Below are 17,792 nucleotides of genomic sequence, written 5' to 3'. Positions count from 1 at the left end.
GACACAGGCCACAGCATTTAATGATAAATCTATAAATATAACTAACCAATTAATAAATGAACATATAAAGAACATACCACATAATGTCATACAGTATATTCAACTTTAATCAGACATCCTTGCCAAGCTAACTCACACCCCGAAAGGCTCTCACCTCCCCCATTGTCATAACAAAATGACCTTTTACATTTAATGCTCCCCATCAGACAGCTTTTAGCTCAGTGGGGACATGTCCAACTTGGTACCCTTGCTGTTTACCATAAGAGACAGGGGAGGTTTAGACCCAGCCATTATCCACATTCTTAGTCTACCTGTAAACCATCTCCCAACCTGTTTGGCAAGGACATGCCCACCACCAGCTGTGACGACAAACCGGAATCTAAAAGAAGAGTGGGTGAGCAGGAAACTGTTGCTGGCCCTGATCCCAAGTGGCACTGAGCACTGAGGTAAGCTTAGTTAGTCACCATCCAATCCTCACATACAACCCTCCCACACAAACATGACAACCAATCACTGCTCGTCCATTCCCACACTCATACATGCGCCCTTGTCCATTAAGCTGCGCTCTCTCCCTTGAGCCTGCAATACTACTTGTGCGTACATGAAACTGATGCGTGAGCATTCTATTAAATCAGGATCTTAACATCGATTCACCAGACTTGTTTAGCAAGATGTCTATCCTACTACAACCTTGGACAAATTAATCTTAGTGAAACATATTGTGGAATGGATTTTTACTCAGCGGCCGTTGGTGCACATAGGAGAGTTGGGGCTCTAATAAGTCCTGCTCCGCAGGGTCACTGAAGCAGCCTTAGATGTGTAATGTCCGTCACGGGACCTCAGAGTCTTTACTGTGAGCGAGGAGACAGGTGCCCTGTGGTGATACAGTGAGAGGCTTGGCTTACCCTCACAAAACAATTAACCAGGTCAGTCAGGAGCAGTCTCCTCTCACTGGATTCACCAAACGTCTGGACTCAATGCTTGTCTTTGCCAGCAGGTCCCTCTCTCAGCTGGTGTGATCTTGGGTGAAACAAGTTCCGCCAGGTTCCATCTCTGTGCTACAGTCTCTCACATGTCCTTTTTTTCGGCTCAGCATGTGGTACTTCTAGAATCTTTCTTTCTTAGGCCTCCTTCCTCAGAGCTGTGCAGGAAGTCCTCCCACTCAATTCAGCAAGTCATGTGATCAATGCTCAATGTTTTATTAACAGCATACTGAGGCCATGTGCCATCTACTGGGCATTTCAGATAATGCAGCCTGTGTAACTTCCCAGGGTTACATAATATATAAACATAATAAATCCATCTACATTATTTAGTAATGTAATTTCAAAACGAAAAGAGAAAAACACAGAGGAAAAATCAAACAAAAATATACTCACTCAGTATTGTATTAACGTCTGCCAGTTATCTTTCTACCATAATTTTAGTAAGGTGTTTAAGGGACTCTCTAGGTGCTATAGCCATTCAGCTTATTGAAGTGGTGATAGTACTAGGGCCTTTTACCTGCATTCTTTTTGTTTGACAAATTCCTCCTACTGGCGAATAGGACTTGAAAGTGGAGCTCGAAGCTCATCCTTCAAATGCTATCAGTCAGAATCCTGCATATTACACCTCCCAACTTGCATGCTAACCCATACCAATGAGCATTGAGGTGCAGGTACTTACATGCACCTCTCCCTGTAAATCAGCGCTTGCAAATCTGAAGACTGCCCCATTTATCTGTCCACATGAAGCACCAATCATCAGACATACGGTGGTAATCTTTCAGAGAAGGCTTAAAATCCCGCAGGTTACCAGTTTTCAGACCCCCTTTATTCTTTGCACAGGGATGGTGAATGAGGTCAGACAAAGTCATGGTTCTGAGGCCCCTGTCTAACCATTGGACCCCAGGCAGCTGCCTAATCTCGCCTTATCGTTAATTCTGCTCTGCAGTCTTTGGACTTTTGAGTGCATCCAGGTTACTCCAATGTAGCACTCTATATTTGCTTACTGTTAGAAAGTGTAACAGGGGTTTAAAGTAGATTTTAAAACCTTATTTTGCACATCTGACATATTTGATAAATTAAACCATTTATGTTCAAGATCCTAGCTGGCACCATAACCTACTAATAATGCACATAAAAATGTAAGTAATCCAAGTTGTGCAAAGAAAGAAAAATAATTAACAAATATAAAATCTTCAATATGTATTGTAGCAATACTGTAGTAGTAAAAAATAAATACATATTTAGTGCAGCAATACCCCCAAAAGACAGAAACCAAAATAGGTGACTAACAGTGTAAACTATAACGTACACACCATGCAGGATAGTGCAATATTCCATTGTATCAAAATGCATTACTAAAAATAAATAAAAATAACTTACAAAAAAAGAATAAAAATGATACAGAATCTGATGCTATGACATGTCCCATTATTTGGTAGTGCAGTGTAATTCAAGGAAACTGTAAAATCATTCATTGAGGCTATCGGAGGTAATCCAAGGCATTTTTCGCAATTATGCATTATAAGTAATTTGATTGTTCCTGTCAGTCTCCAACTCCTGGTGGAAACGTTTCCAACCATTATAACCATTAATTTCTGGTTGTTAAAGATTTAAAAAGGTAGAGATCCAGCTAAATTTAGATCTCCAGTTAGCGGAAATTCAGTTGGAGATCTATTCTGCCTTTGAGGAGAAAGTGTTATTCTAGTGATTGATCTGCCAAGCCAGGCTGTGGTTTTAATAGGGTTAATAGGTTAAAAATTACTTTGTGTTGATGGGAGTGTTCAAACTAACTACTTTACAACATACAAAGTTAAAGTAACAGGTAGCGTTTTCACTTGACGGGCGCTTCAGCTGGGGGACGAGGGGACATGTAGGATGGTGTATGCTATTTATGATTTTCCAGAAAGTTTCTTGGGTTTGATAGGTTGTTGTTCATATGTTCACTTAAATATTGGGCCTTTGCCCTTTTGATTGTTTTGTGCACGCATTTCGCCATTGTCTGTAAGTACAGTGATCGTTCATGGAGCCAGTACGCTTAAACTTTGACCACACTGGATCTCAAAACTGGTCCATTTGAATGAGGTCAGCTGTAACCTCTTCAGCATTAGAATATGTGTTCACATATACCAAAGCAAATAAATTATACTGACATGATCTGTCATAAAACCATGTTAACTCTGACTAATTTAATAAAAAAAAAATGTTGACGATTTTTTTTTTTTTTAAAAGCCATTCAAATACTTAACCAATAACATATACCAAACACATTTAATTCCTGAGCTGTTTATCTGTTTTATAAGAGAGTTTATCTTGTTTTTTAAATTTGGAAGTACATTTGTTTATGTTTATATTTGACACTTTAACATGTACGACATAAACCTGAAACCTGAAATATTAGTAATAACCTTTTGTTTAGATCCCTAAGTACTATATATATAGAGCTATATCAAACTTTACTTAATTTAGCTTTTTGTGCAATTCATCCCCCATAATGCACCCACATGCAATCACATGGATTTTGTAGTACTGCAGGTATATCATAGCACAACGATGGGATTACACTTACACAAGTATGCATACTTCAAAATACTATAACTTTTTAACACAAAACCCTTGAGATGGCCGCATGGCGTCAAGTACCCTGTTACATAGTATTTATGATGAGATAAAAAGACTTGGTTGCCTTCTAACATACGGTGTAGTATCATTATTAGACCACCACAATAAGTTTTGATCATTACAAACCTCAAAGGTGGCATGTTACTTACAAATCAAAGGTTAATGGAATTATTGTAACATAAAAAAATTACGAAGCGGCCAACTGAGGAACGGAGCGGACACATCTCTCTGAGCTCTGAACCCTACTTTAATGGAACTGTGTGAAAATAGGCATTTTAAGCCAAAAGCCGACCCCATACCATGCACACAACGCAAGGGCAGACAATGGGCAGAAAAACAAAAAAGCCCCGAGCCGACAAGTGCCCGATCAGCAAAGATTTAGGGGAACTACTAAGGAACTCACAGCAGGCTGCATGGGCCAAGATGGCGCTCAGGGGTGAGTTATCCTGCTCCTCCGATGAGGCCTCCATAGATCTCGAGGAGGGAGCCTCCTATGACCCACCGCAGAAAAGAGCAGTCAAGCCCCTGCAAACCAGGGAACCGGTGACGGCGGACCTGCTTAAATCCATGTTTGTGGACCTGCGAAAAGACCTGGCTGCAGACAGGGCCTACCCCAAAACCACCATAGAAAGCGTAATGACCAAAGCCACACAACTTGAAGCCACCGCCAGTGTGCACGACACCTGAATCACGATGGTGGAGCAATCACTGGCAGACCTCCAAAACAGGCAACTAGCCACGGAAAACCGTGTAAACTCACTTGAAGACCAAAGACGAAGATACAATTTAAAAGTCAGAGGCATACCGGAGACCATAGGCCTCAAGGACTTACCCCACTTCATCAGATGCCTGTTTGAAGCTATGATGATGCCCAAACAGGCCAAAGCCATAAAGTTAGACGGGATGTTCCGACTCCCTAAGCCTGCACAGGTACCACAATCTGCACCAGCGGATCTCATCCTCCGCTTCCAAAACCTCCAGGACAAGAACACCTTCACAGCAGCGATAAGAGGGAAAACCCCCCTAACCTTTGAAGGAGCCACGCTCCTAGTCTTTCCAGACGTGACGAAAAGCACTCTATCCTGGCGGAAATCACTGCAGCCGCAGCTCCAACACCTCCGCACCAAGAACATACCATACCGATGGGGCACTCCATGAGCACTACTCTTCACATATCAAGGGAATACCTACAAGGCACGGAGCCTACAAGAACTGGAAACACACCTGCATTCACTCAGCCTTACAGCTCCCCAGAATGGGGCAAGCGGGACTCTGCTCCACATAAACCCTGCAAACATAGCGGACTTTACTCCGAGAACGACCCTGAATGCGATGCCGACCTGAGCGCCAACAAGATGACCGAGCCAGAGACGGTCTGTCCGCCTAGAAGATTAAATATCCAACCACTGTGCAGGACTGATTGTTGCTTGCCAGGTTTCTCTGATGTCTTTCTCTCGTTCCTCCGCATCACTGTTTTATTGTTTTATTTTACTATTTTGTGTTTCTTAAGTGCATTACCGTCACTGTTTAGCATTGTTTTAGTAGTAACAGCCTCCTTGTTACCGCCAATTAGCTATCCCACCACCTTGACTGTGGTCCGCTCATGAACCTCAGACCCAGTATATAATTACTTCCCACTAGTGCTACCTATCAGGCCCATCCACTCTCTTTCAAATGCCCACCCCCCCCCCTACCAAGCCCCCCAAAGAGAACCACTCTGCAAACCTTTACTCCAGTGTTCGGTAGGGAGCAAAGTTTCTAACAGACAGGTGACTCCTTAACATTTTGTCTCCACCCGAAGCTCCTGGTCCACACTAGGGAACCACCAAATACCCTACGGGGAAAGTAAATTACAGTGATAAATCACATAGGGCCCCAATGGAATACCCCAACTAAAACAACACGGAGAGACGAAGCCTAGGACCCACTGTCTTACTATAGGCGGTTTTTAACATGACATCCAAAACAAAACTATCTGTTTTATTTTTTACTTAAACTATAGTGGTGTCCTGCCCAAAGCACTAAAACACCTCAGGTAACCAATGTCACCGCTTAATTTGATGTCCATGTATGCTCAGCTGCCTAGCTATGTTTATATTTAAAAAAAAAAAAAAAATGTGCAACATTCCTCACCTGCTATGTTCATGTTCTCAAATGTATAACAGTTATGGGCTCACACATGCTGTTGTAGCAGTGCAAGCCAATTTGTGATTTTCGATTTTGCACAATAAAATAAAGAATTGAAAGAAAAAAAAATACGAAGCATGTTCTCATTTTATTGATCTCATCTTTCATTTTATAAGGGTGTGCATCAAGCCAGTTTCTGAAGCTAAAGGTTTCAATAAACGCTTCTGTCTTTTCAGAAAATAAATCTGATGTTTCTACTTTGTAATTCCAATCAAGAAAGTAGATGCTTATAAAATGTTTAACACGCATTCATGCTCAGCAACACCCCCTGTACTTGTTATAAAAGAAGAGCTTTGGATGAAGTGAAGGACATCTATTTATGTAGCTGAATAAATCTAAATTGTTCCTCAAGAACATATTTTCTGATCATCATCATGAGCCACATTAAGCATCAATTCTCCAGTGGATCCTCAAATAGAAGCTGTCACAGTGGTGGACATTCCCAAAATGTCACTAAACATAAATCTTTAGCTCACTGCGGAATCTCGCATAAAAAACAACATGGAGGCACCAACCTTTCTAGTTATGGAGGATCCCATCTTTCACACCATGGTGGATCTTACACTCAAAACCATGGGATTTCCCTAACTTCTCATCATGCAGGAGCAAACCTTTCCCACCACGCAGGCCATTACCGAGCCCCAAGTGTGCATGGTGGTTCAGGAGGTAAGGGAATCTCCATCTCCAAGCATTTATCCTTTAGCCATGGTGTCCACAGTCATGATACTAGCTTTGGAAAGAGAGATGGTATTTTCAGTGTTAATGAGAAGGAAACTATGCAATCGTTGAATGACCGCTTGGCATGCTATATGGAGAAGGTTCGCTCACTGGAGAACGAAAATACCCAGCTGGAGAGGAATATCAGAGAATGGTATGAAAGAAACCAACCCAGTGCTTTACCTGATTTCAGCAACTTCTTCAGGATCATACAGGAGGTCCAGTGTCAGGTAGGAAAAAAATATTCTCTACTCTTATACATATACAAACAATATAATATATTTTGCAAATTATAGCTGACTGCAGCTTTATTTGACATTTTCCATAGATCTCCGGAGCAACAGTAGACAATGCCAGGATTGCTCTTCAAATAGACAATGCTCGTCTGGCTTCTGATGATTTTCGAAACAAGTATGCTTTTTATATAGTATGTTAAAATTAAAAAAAAAAAAAAAAAAAAGATCCCAGGACATAAACACATAGATCCTGCCTGTAAGACAAGTGGGATTAGCTTATTTTTTTTATCATCACGTTTAAGAATAAATTAAACATTAAAGCATCATACAAAAAGAATAAGCAATGCAACATGTAGTTAACATCTCAAGCCTCAAACATATTGCAGAAGAACCCTTAATATGATTTTGTTATACTAGCAGTAACATACAATAGAAAAATATACGCACTAACAGAATGTAAACTGAATAATACAGAAAGATTAACAATCATTGCAGTATTAAATAATTTGATTAATATAAATACAAAACAAAATCAAAATAAACCAAAATACACAATAGGATACTGTCATGCGCCACAAATAAAGGCCTCATATCTGAAATTCAGCTATAATTTAATATGTTGTGTTTTACTGAAAATGGTCAACATATATTCGTTTACCCTCCTTTTAAAAAATTCAATATGTTTTTAACTTACATTTTGATTTGTCAGATACGAGATGGAACAAAGACTAAGGAACAATGTTGAGGGTGATGTGAATGGCCTGCGCAGAGTCCTAGAAAGCTTGAATCGTGAAATATGTGACCTTGAGCAACAGGTTCGAAACCTGCAGGAAGAGCTGCAGCAAATGAGGAGAAACCACGAGGAGGTAATGAGAAAAGGGTTATATCACAAAAGGATATTGCATCCTGATAAAAAAAAGATTGCAGTGAATGAAGGAATCAGAAATAATTATGACTATGTGGGGTTTATTTGAAGGAGGTGAATGCCCTAAGGGCCCAACTGGGACAGAGAGTCAGTGTGGAAGTTGACGCTGCTCCATCAAAAGATCTGAATAGAACCCTGTCCGAGATCCGAGAGCAATATGAAAACTTAATGGACAGAAACCTAAGGGAGGTCGAAAATATGTTCCGGCAACGGGTAAGTTGACATATCATTCAATCTATCTATCTATCTATCTATCTATCTATCTATCTATCTATCTATCTATCTATCTATCTATCTATCTATCTATCTATCTATCTTTCTGTCTGTCTGTCTGTCTCTCTGTTGGTCAGTCTATCTCTGTTGTAATAAGAGCAGGAGCTGCTAGATAGGAATTTGTTCCAATGTTAAAGCTACCCATATTTTGCTGATGATCTACACGCAAATGAAGATATTGTTCATTTCCTTATATACAAATCCATTAAGTGTTTTTTTACAATGTTTTGGTGGCAATATTTTTCATTTTAGAACATAATCAATTCCTAAAATAATTTTGCATTATTTTCAGTAATGCATCTATATTTCACCCAAGCTGAGTTTACGACATTGCGTGAAACTCTCCTATCGTCATATTTTTGGTCTTTGCAGAGTGAAGAGCTGAATCGTCAAGTGGAATCTGGTTCTGAACAACTGCAGACAGTCCAAACTGAACTCATTGATTTGAAGCGCAGTGTGCAGACTTTGGAGATTGAGCTACAGAGTCAACTAAGCATGGTATGTCTTTTCACTTGAATTGAAGGTAGTGCCACACAATGTAGATTACAGCGGACACAAGTGTGTTGCAGGTAGTAATCAATGGGCTAGTATCTTAAACTGGATCACCCCCTCTAAAAAAAAAAAAAATGAAAAAAAAATGATGGTAAAGGAATGAAAACAAGACCAGAAATGGTCATTTTTTGAATTTCCCTTGGATCTGTTAGAGATGCCAGTAGGAGGACGCTTAAAGGTTATTGTAAATAAAATATGGAAATAATATACATATTATGAACCCATATGACCCCAGTGAGTGCATATTAATTGAAAGCAATATTACTGACATTTTGTAGAACTTCACAGTGCTCAAATCAGTCAACATCCCTAGTATATTTACTGTCACAATATAAATCTTTGTTCCCAATTTATGATCATCAAAATATGTTAACATAAGTGAAACATACCTATGGCACAACTTTGTTTACCATTGGAGAGGATTTACTAGTTTTTAATTTTTTCTATCCAACTTACATGTCTTCTTTGCCCCAATTCTTACCTATATCCGATTTCTCTTGCCGTTATCTTGAAATATTCCTCAATGAAAAAAGTGAGCTCTTCTCAATCTGTGACTTTCTCATTTTCTTATGACTCTAGAAATGTGCTCTGGAGGGCTCATTATCAGAAATAGAATCTGGATACAGCTCCCAGCTCTCCCAGCTACAAGGTCTAATCAACAATGTAGAATCTCAGCTAGGGCAGATCCGAGCTGATCTGGAGCATCAGAATCACGAGTACAAAATACTTATGGACCAAAAGACACATCTAGAGATGGAAATTGCCACCTACAAACACCTTCTGGAAGGACAAGACATCCAGTAAGTTACCTTCAATCCCATATACAATTAAATCTGAATTAATTTATTTAAAGTTGTATCGAATCGAAATAGATGGATTACCTATATTGAAATATGTACGTGGTAAGATTTTAAACTGATACTTTCAAGTAGTCTTTCAGCTCCTAACTCCCTTAAAGTAATCAGAACATAAAATGCAAACAACATGCAGGATACAAACATTTTTTAGTTGTTTTTATGGTGACTCAAATGTCAATCAAACTAAATCTTATTAGACATGAGTTAGTTGCATAAGTATTCAGCCTGAGTAAATACTTGGTAGAACCAGCTTCCATAATTATTTCAAGAATTTAACTGGGCTATGACTGTGAATCAAAACATTCCCATTCTTAGTCTTAAACAGCTAAGGTACAGATTTGACAGAGCATTATCTTGCCAAAAGGTGTACCACCAATCTATTCTTAGGTGCATCGGTTCTAGATTCTATTAGAGGAGATATGTTTACCTCTTCCTTATAACTGAATATCAGTTTTCCAATTTTCCTATTCAATTACAAGAGATACAATTATTTATCTAATATAAGCCAACCAGTGATGTTTATGCTAAAGTTAAGGTTTGGTTTCATCAAACCCAAGAACCTTCTTCTACATGTTAGTTGGGTCTACTGCATGCCTTTAAAGACATAGAAAATGGAAGAAGGGATAAAACAAATTCTAAACAAATGCTTCTTTCCTTTTGCAGTGTTTCAAATAGTTCTTTCTTGGGTGGAAAACATGGTAAGTTGTAAAATAATTTTCTGTTTTCAAAGGGAAATTATAGAATAGAAAACGAAGTGGCCTTTACTAGAAAGGGACCCATCTCATATATAATGCATTTGCTTATAGCCATATAGTTTTTTAGATATACTGTATGTGTTTTATTCCACCTTCAGCATATGTAGAATGCTTCATCACTATCAATATTAATTTCAACCAATCTGCATGGTATTGATTAGATTAGAATGCTGGACAAACCACCAAAGCACTCTCAGCCGATAAGTCTGGTCCTAGTAGAATGACAATGAAAATATGAAAGTTTCGAATTGTCCATGAGGCCAAAGAGGTGCAGCATGTCAGTTTTGGGAAGACTCTTGTTAAAGGGTTCTTAACAGATATGAAATTAAGTAGGGAGACTGTGACAGTCTACAATAGACAACCTAATCCATCCAGCGAGCTGTAATCACTAAGTTACTTTGAGTGCTTCTTTAATTGGATATTGTGAAAAATTGTCAAGACAATTGCACATTTTAGACTGCAATAATTAAACTGGAAAAGATGTCCAATTGAACAATTTTTCCAAATGTATCTCTTTTAGACTAACATTTTGTTAAGAACACCAATTTTAATGAATAAGACTTGTACTGCTGTTATGTTTGGAATTATATTTACGCTAATAATAATTTGTTTTCCTAGGATCTCATAGCAACAATAGTGCTCATCATCACAATGAAGGACATTCTCACCAAGCTAAATGCTAAAAATATAGTTCAGAAAGGATTCAAAAGATCTACGATGAACACACAATGATTCTTCTTCTTTAACTTTTCACTCACTGTTCTTTCAAATTACCATTAATGCTATGGTTTTCGATGCCACAATATGTCTCCTAAATAATCCTTTACCCAACTCAAATACAATTCAATTTTGATTGACATGACACAAACTTAGAATTAATCAGACAGGTTTAAAAAGAACTATTGTACCACTTTATACTACAACTACTAACACAACTACTAAGAATAAATTGCTATGGCCTTGAAATAAGTTAATAAAATATCAGAAATAATTTAAATTAATTTTAATAATTATCAATAAATTATTTTAAAATGATTTTAAAATTGTAAATTGTAAGTGAAATTCAGTCGAAGCTGAAAATGTAGAGAGTCTATTCGCTAAGTAGAACTAAATCACAAACAAACATGAAAATTTAAATGCAAAATACCTGATTTGGAAATAAAAAAAAAATCTCTCATTCACCTTAAAGGTCGAGCTTACACAATATTAGCAATTTTGTGTAAATTTTACAAAATTGGTTATGAACTCAAACACAAATTTCTTTTAGCAAATTGACTCTCATGTTAGGAAGTTATGCTTGTAACAAATCATTTTAATAGAACATCCTTGTGGTTTTATTTGCTAAAAATATCTTAAACCGGGGGTGTTGGTAGGTTCCCGAAACACCTGGGGCTTGAGCCCAATGGAAAACTTGATGACCCCCTACACTAACAGAGCAATGGAGATATGTCATGACAGCCCCCCACCTTTTTGTTTTATGTCCACTTCTCTTTATTCATGAACAGTTTGCCCCTGATACTCAATTAAAGCATAGCCAGGCATTCAATTCAATACTGACAGAAAAGTTCTGCCCCCCAGTATCTACTCCCGAAAGTCAACAGGGTCAAAGCTCCCTCCCCGTAAGTTGCCTAGCAGAGAGCTATAATACTGATCTTTCTTTTTAGAAAAGATGTCTGATGTAAAATAAAAAATAAAAAAACACTAATATCCTCCTGTCCCCTCCACCAAGTGTAGAAATCCGAGTCTAAAAAGCGCTACATCTACATCTTCAGCCCCTAAAGCCCCTCCCCCACAAAAGCCCATGACTTTACTGATTTTCAAAAAGTAAGACCAATATGCCTAGGAGGAAGAGTATCAGTATGACTTAAAGCAACCAAACTAGTCATTTTTTAGCTCAGCAATTTTCACCTTAATTTTGTGAATCAGTTTGTAATTCATGACAAATTTCCACAAGCTGGCCTTTTTAAAAAATGTGTTTGACTCAGCATTTTAGATGATCACATTCTGTTAGGAAAACATTTCGGATGATTAATCTGATGATTAATTCCTGTAGACTTTAATAATGCCTTCTGTAGATACGTCATTTACAATGCTTTTCTAACAGTTCATGATCATTTAAAATACAGATCCAAATGAATTAAACGAAGGCCATAATTGGTACAATGAGATACAAATTGTAATGGCTTAAAATCACCTGATTATAGTAATCTGCTCTTTCTGTACAATCAATCTTTTCTGTAATTTCATTAATAAAATATATCTTGTGTAACCAGATTTTCAGTTTGTGTCATTGTATAAAATCTAAAATAGAATCAATGTGCAATATATCGTGATCTAGAAAATCGTCTTACACTGTTATTAAGGATCTCTGCATGCTATATCACAATATTATATGTTGTTAATGATCTCTGTATACAACATGTGAAAACAATGAACATTAGCGGAGGTAATATTTCCTGGGTATAGTTCAGTATAAAAATGTAGAAATATATATGTGACTTATATCTTAAGAAAGTACATTAAAACAAGATTTATTTCTCTATGCTAATATCCAGTACAAAGGTCATTTTTGCACGTGGTGGGCACTGGATGAGATAAGCCTTCCCATAACCAACTATTAAATCCTCAATAAAGACAGACACCAATGATGGATGACACAGGCCACAGCATTTAATGATAAATCTATAAATATAACCAACTCATTAATAAATGAACATATAAAGAACATACCACATAATGTCATACAGTATATTCAACTTTAATCAGACATCCTTGCCAAGCTAACTCACACCCCGAAAGGCTCTCACCTCCCCCATTGTCATAACAAAATTACCTTTTACATTTAATGCTCCCCACCAGACAGCTTTTAGCTCAGTGGGGACATGTCCAACTTGGTACCCTTGCTGTTTACCATAAGAGACAGGGGAGGTTGAGACCCAGCCATTATCCACATTCTTAGTCTACCTGTAAACCATCTCCCAACCTGTTTGGCAAGGACATGCCCACCACCAGCTTTGACGACAAACCAGAATCTAAAAGAAGAGTGGGTGGGCAGGAAACTGTTGCTGGCCCTGATCCCAAGTGGCACTGAGCACTGAGGTAAGCTTAGTTAGTCACCATCCAATCCTCACATACAACACTCCCACACAAACATGACAACCAATGACTGCTTATCCATTCCCACACTCATACATGCGCCCTTGTCCATTATGCTGCGCTCTCTCCCTTGAGCCTGCAATACTACTTGTGCGTACATGAAACGGATGCGTGAGCATTCTATTAAATCAGGATCTTAACATCGATTCACCAGACTTGTTTAGCAAGATGTCTATCCTACTACAACCTTGGACAAATTAATCTTAGTGAAACATATTGTGGAATGGATTTTTACTCAGCTCTAGAGATCTTACCTTATAAAACCAAGGCTTGTGACATTTGGAGTCTAGCCATAATTCTTTTTAGAATGGTCTATGAACAATGCTTTATGACCCTTATAATAGCAAGCAGATGTTATTCCTTCAAAAAGAGCATGGCCTAAATTTCATTAGGTAGTTCCTTAGTGATCATTACACCTAGATATCGTATATTTTCAGCCCACTGAAAGTCTTATAAAGAAGAATAAATGATGGTGAGTCTAGGCTTCACACGATGCTTTAGATTTTTGTAGGTTGAAGTGAAACACCAAACATTTGCCAAAAAGAGAGTTGGTAATATTTGATATAATATATAAACATAATAAATCCATCTACATTATTTAGTAATGTAATTTCAAAACGAAAAGAGAAAAACACAGAAGAAAAATCAAACAAAAATATACTCACTCAGTATTGGATTAATGTCTGCCAGTTATCTTTCTACCATAATTTTAGTAAGGTGTTTAAGGGACTCTCTAGGTGCTATAGCCATTCAGCTTATTGAAGTGGTGATAGTACTAGGGACTTTTACCTGCATTCTTTTTGTTTGACAAATTCCTCCTACTGGCGAATAGGACTTGAAAGTGGAGCTCGAAGTTCATCCTTCAAATGCTATCAGTCAGAATACTGCATATTACACCTCCCAACTTGCATGCTAACCCATAGCAATGAGCATTGAGGTGCAGGCACTTACATGCACTGCTCCCTGTAAATCAGCGCTTGCAAATCTGAAGACTGCCCCATTTATCTGTCCACATGAAGCACCAATCATCAGACATACGGTGGTAATCTTTCAGAGAAGGCTTAAAATCCCGCAGATTACCAGTTTTCAGACCCCCTTTATTCTTTGCACAGGGATGGTGAATGAGGTCAGACAAAGTCATGGTTCTGAGGCCCCTGTCTAACCATTGGACCCCAGGCAGCTGCCTAATCTTGCCTTATCGTTAATTCTGCTCTGCAGTCTTTGGACTTTTGAGTGCATCCAAGTTACTCCAATGTAGCACTCTATATTTGCTTACTGTTAGAAAGTGTAACAGGGGTTTAAAGTAGATTTTAAAACCTTATTTTGTACATCTGACATATTTGACAAATTAAACCATTTATGTTCAAGATCCTAGCTGGCACCATAACTTACTAATAATGCACATAAAAATGTAAGTAATCCAAGTTGTGCAAAGAAAGAAAAATAATTAACAAATATAAAATCTTCAATATGTATTGTAGCAATACTGTAGTAGTAAAAAATAAATACATATTTAGTGCAGCAATACCCCCAAAAGACAGAAACTAAAATAGGTGACTAACAGTGTAAACTATAACGTACACACCATGCAGGGTAGTGCAATATTCCATTGTATCAAAATGCATTACTAAAAATAAATAAAAATAACTTACAAAAAAAAGAATAAAAATGATACCGAATCTGATACTGTGACATGTCCCATTATTTGGTAGTGCAGTGTAATTCAAGGAAACGGTAAAATCATTCATTGAGGCTATCGGAGGTAATCCAAGGCATTTTTCACAATTATGCATTATAAGTAATTTGATTGTTCCTGTCAGTCTCCAACTCCTGGTGGTAATGTTTCCAACCATTATAACCATTAATTTCTGGTTGTTAGAGATTTAAAAGGTAGAGATCCCTCTAAATTTAGATCTCCAGTTAGCGGAAATTCAGTTGGAGATCTATTCTGCCTTTGAGGAGAAAGTGTTACTCTGCTTCTAGTGATTGATCTGGCTGTGGTTTTAATAGGGTTAATAGGTTAAAAATTACTTTGTGTTGATGGGAGTGTTCAAACTAGCTACTTTACAAGATACAAAGTTAAAGTAACAGGTAGCGTTTTCACTTGACGGGCGCTTAAGCTGGGGGAAAAGGGGATATGTAGGATGGTGTGTCGGCATCGAATGGATTACCACACATATAAAAAAGCAAATAAATTATACTGACATGATCTGTCATAAAACCATGTTAACTCTGACTAATTTAATTTAAAAAAAATGTTGACGATTTTTTTTTTTAAGCCATTCAAATACTTAACCAATAACATATACCAAACACATTTAATTCCTGAGCTGTGAGTTTATCTTGTTTTTTTAAGTTTGGAAGTACATTTGTTCATGTTTATATTTGACACTTTTTTCTCATTTATCATTTTTATTGAATATTGTTGAGTAATATATGCAACACATATCATGGTGAACGGTTTACATTGCATCTGCACAAGCATCATTAATAAATAACATCGACTTTTCCTCTGCGGCTAAACAGAATGGTAGAGCGTTAACAGGCGACATCGGATGTGATGCATATAACTTTGAAACACTTTATGTTAAAATTTTCTAACTAGGTGGGGAGTAGGGTACAGAAAAGAAAAGGGATGGGGGGAGGGGGTTCCCTGGATTCACTCCACAGTCTAGCATCAATAACATCTCATCAACCTAATGTCTTGGTCCCTTGAGTTGTTAGTTCCAGTTTTGCGCCTCAGTTTCTTTTAGTTGCTAAGTAGCTGCCCAACATGCCCATTCCTGGTCATATTTTTCCAGGCTACCTCTCATCTTGCTGGACATCCTCTCATGTGCACTAATACCCTCCATTTTAGCAATTATAGTTTCTATCTGAGGAATCTGCTTGCTCTTCCAGTTGCTTGCTAGAGCTACTTTGGCCACCGTCAAGATATTTAAAATCACTTTTTTGTGAGGATGTACGTCCATATTAGGTATAACGTGCAGTAGGTAGATGTCTGGTTGCAGAGGGATGTTTGTGCCAGTCCTACTTGAGATCATGGTTTGAATTTGCTTCCAAAAGTCATTAAGCAGTGGGCATGCCCAAAACATGTGGAGCATGGTGCCCGTGTCTAACTCACATCTCCAGCATAGGTTCGCGACCCCGGAGTACATAGTCGCTAACCTCTGTGGCACCAGATACCACCTCATAATTATTTTATTGTAAGCCTCCCATAGCGAGAGACTGCTCGACGCCTGTTTAGTGTGTTTCAATGCTAATTGCCAGTCCTCTGGAGAGATTTGGCGACCTATGTCCGTTTCCCATTTTGTCATGTATTGCAGTTTTTCTGGTGTATTACGTGTGATGATTGCATTATAACAAATGGAGAGCGGTTTTGTTAATTTATTCAAGGATAGTTGGTGCGGTTGGAGTATTGGTGACTTGTTCCCAACCTCCGTGAGCCTGCCACGGGTTAGCAATATGTTTTTAACCCTTAGGTATAGAAACATATCTCTAGAGACTAATCCAAACTCCCTCTGCAAGTCAGCGAATTGTTTTACATCGTCGCCTGATATTAAATCCCCCACTCGTCTTGCACCTTTATTCAACCAGTTACCCATTTGTAAACCCGGAGAGTAGGCTGCTAATGCTACGATTGGCGCTTTCCTAAAGAGTTGTGTTGGATCCAGCACTAGCGGGCTCCAGGCTTTCCACGCTTTAAGCATGTTGATCGAGCACCGTATGGTCGGCCTCGGAGATTTTGGAGGCATGGAACATGTCCACAGATAATGAGTGGTATCATGCGTTTCAAGACATGCATTTTCTAATGACAACCAAAGTGGGTTATGTGAGGAGTCGTGATTCCTGAGGAGTCTTATTCCCTGTGCCAAGAAGGATGCCTTGTAATATGCATTGATGTCAGGCATACCTAGCCCACCTTTCCCATGAGAAAGTCCCAGGCATCCTTTAGCTACCCTTGGAGGTTTTCTCTTCCAGATGTGTGCATTTACTGTGCTTTGGAAAAGTTTAAGCAATGAAGTTGGGAGGATATGGGCAAGGTTCTGAACAGATACAGGATGTGTGGCAGTGTCATCATTTTGATTAGATTGATTCGGCCTAGCCAGGAGGTATCTAAGCTGTCCCATTTTTCAAGGGTGTTTTTAACCTTATTAATCAGAGGGTAGTGGTTCTCTTTAGTCACTGTCTGGAGGGATTTAGCCAGCTTGACGCCGAAGTATTGTAAAGATCTTGTGCGCCAGTCAAAGGGGTGTTGCGGTTTTATCTTACCTAACACCATGTTTGGTAAATTAATCGGCAAGGCTTGCGTTTTGGTGATATTATTTTTATAGTATGAGATTTGTCCATAACCTACCAGCATTCTCATAAGTGAAGGCAAGGAGGACTCTGGATGTGTAATGAATAAGAGTATGTCATCTGCAAACAAAGCTAACTTTTTGGTGCCCCCCGGTGTGCTCAACCCTTGTATGGTGGGGTCCTGTTTTAACGTCCTTATGAGCGGTTCTAAACAGAGAATAAAGATGAGAGGG

At 38.4% G+C, this 17,792-nt stretch overlaps 1 protein-coding gene across 1 annotated transcript; it reads left to right on the top strand.

The window, feature by feature from the left end:
* The first annotated feature begins 6,122 nt into the window (after positions 1–6,122).
* On the top strand, positions 6,123–9,299 carry LOC134614944 (keratin, type I cytoskeletal 19-like). The gene is made up of 6 exons (XM_063459228.1): positions 6,123–6,739; positions 6,838–6,920; positions 7,455–7,611; positions 7,722–7,883; positions 8,316–8,441; positions 9,075–9,299. Exons 1-6 carry the CDS (start codon positions 6,167–6,169, stop codon positions 9,297–9,299), a joined length of 1,326 nt encoding a protein of 441 aa, XP_063315298.1. The 5' UTR covers positions 6,123–6,166.
* Positions 9,300–17,792: the final 8,493 nt, after the last annotated feature.

Source organism: Pelobates fuscus, chromosome 6, assembly GCF_036172605.1.
Source record: "Pelobates fuscus isolate aPelFus1 chromosome 6, aPelFus1.pri, whole genome shotgun sequence".
Taxonomy (NCBI): domain Eukaryota; kingdom Metazoa; phylum Chordata; class Amphibia; order Anura; family Pelobatidae; genus Pelobates; species Pelobates fuscus.
Note: the sequence above shows the minus strand (reverse complement) of the source record. Positions and strands in the feature narration are given on the sequence as shown.

Coding starts and splice junctions, on each gene's coding strand:
- LOC134614944 (XM_063459228.1), top strand. CDS start 6,167: ATGAGCCACATTAAGCATCAATTCTCCAGTGGATCCTCAAATAGAAGC. Junction 6,740..6,837: donor TACAGGAGGTCCAGTGTCAG/GTAGGAAAAAAA, acceptor CATTTTCCATAG/ATCTCCGGAGCAACAGTAGA. Junction 8,442..9,074: donor TACAGAGTCAACTAAGCATG/GTATGTCTTTTC, acceptor TTATGACTCTAG/AAATGTGCTCTGGAGGGCTC.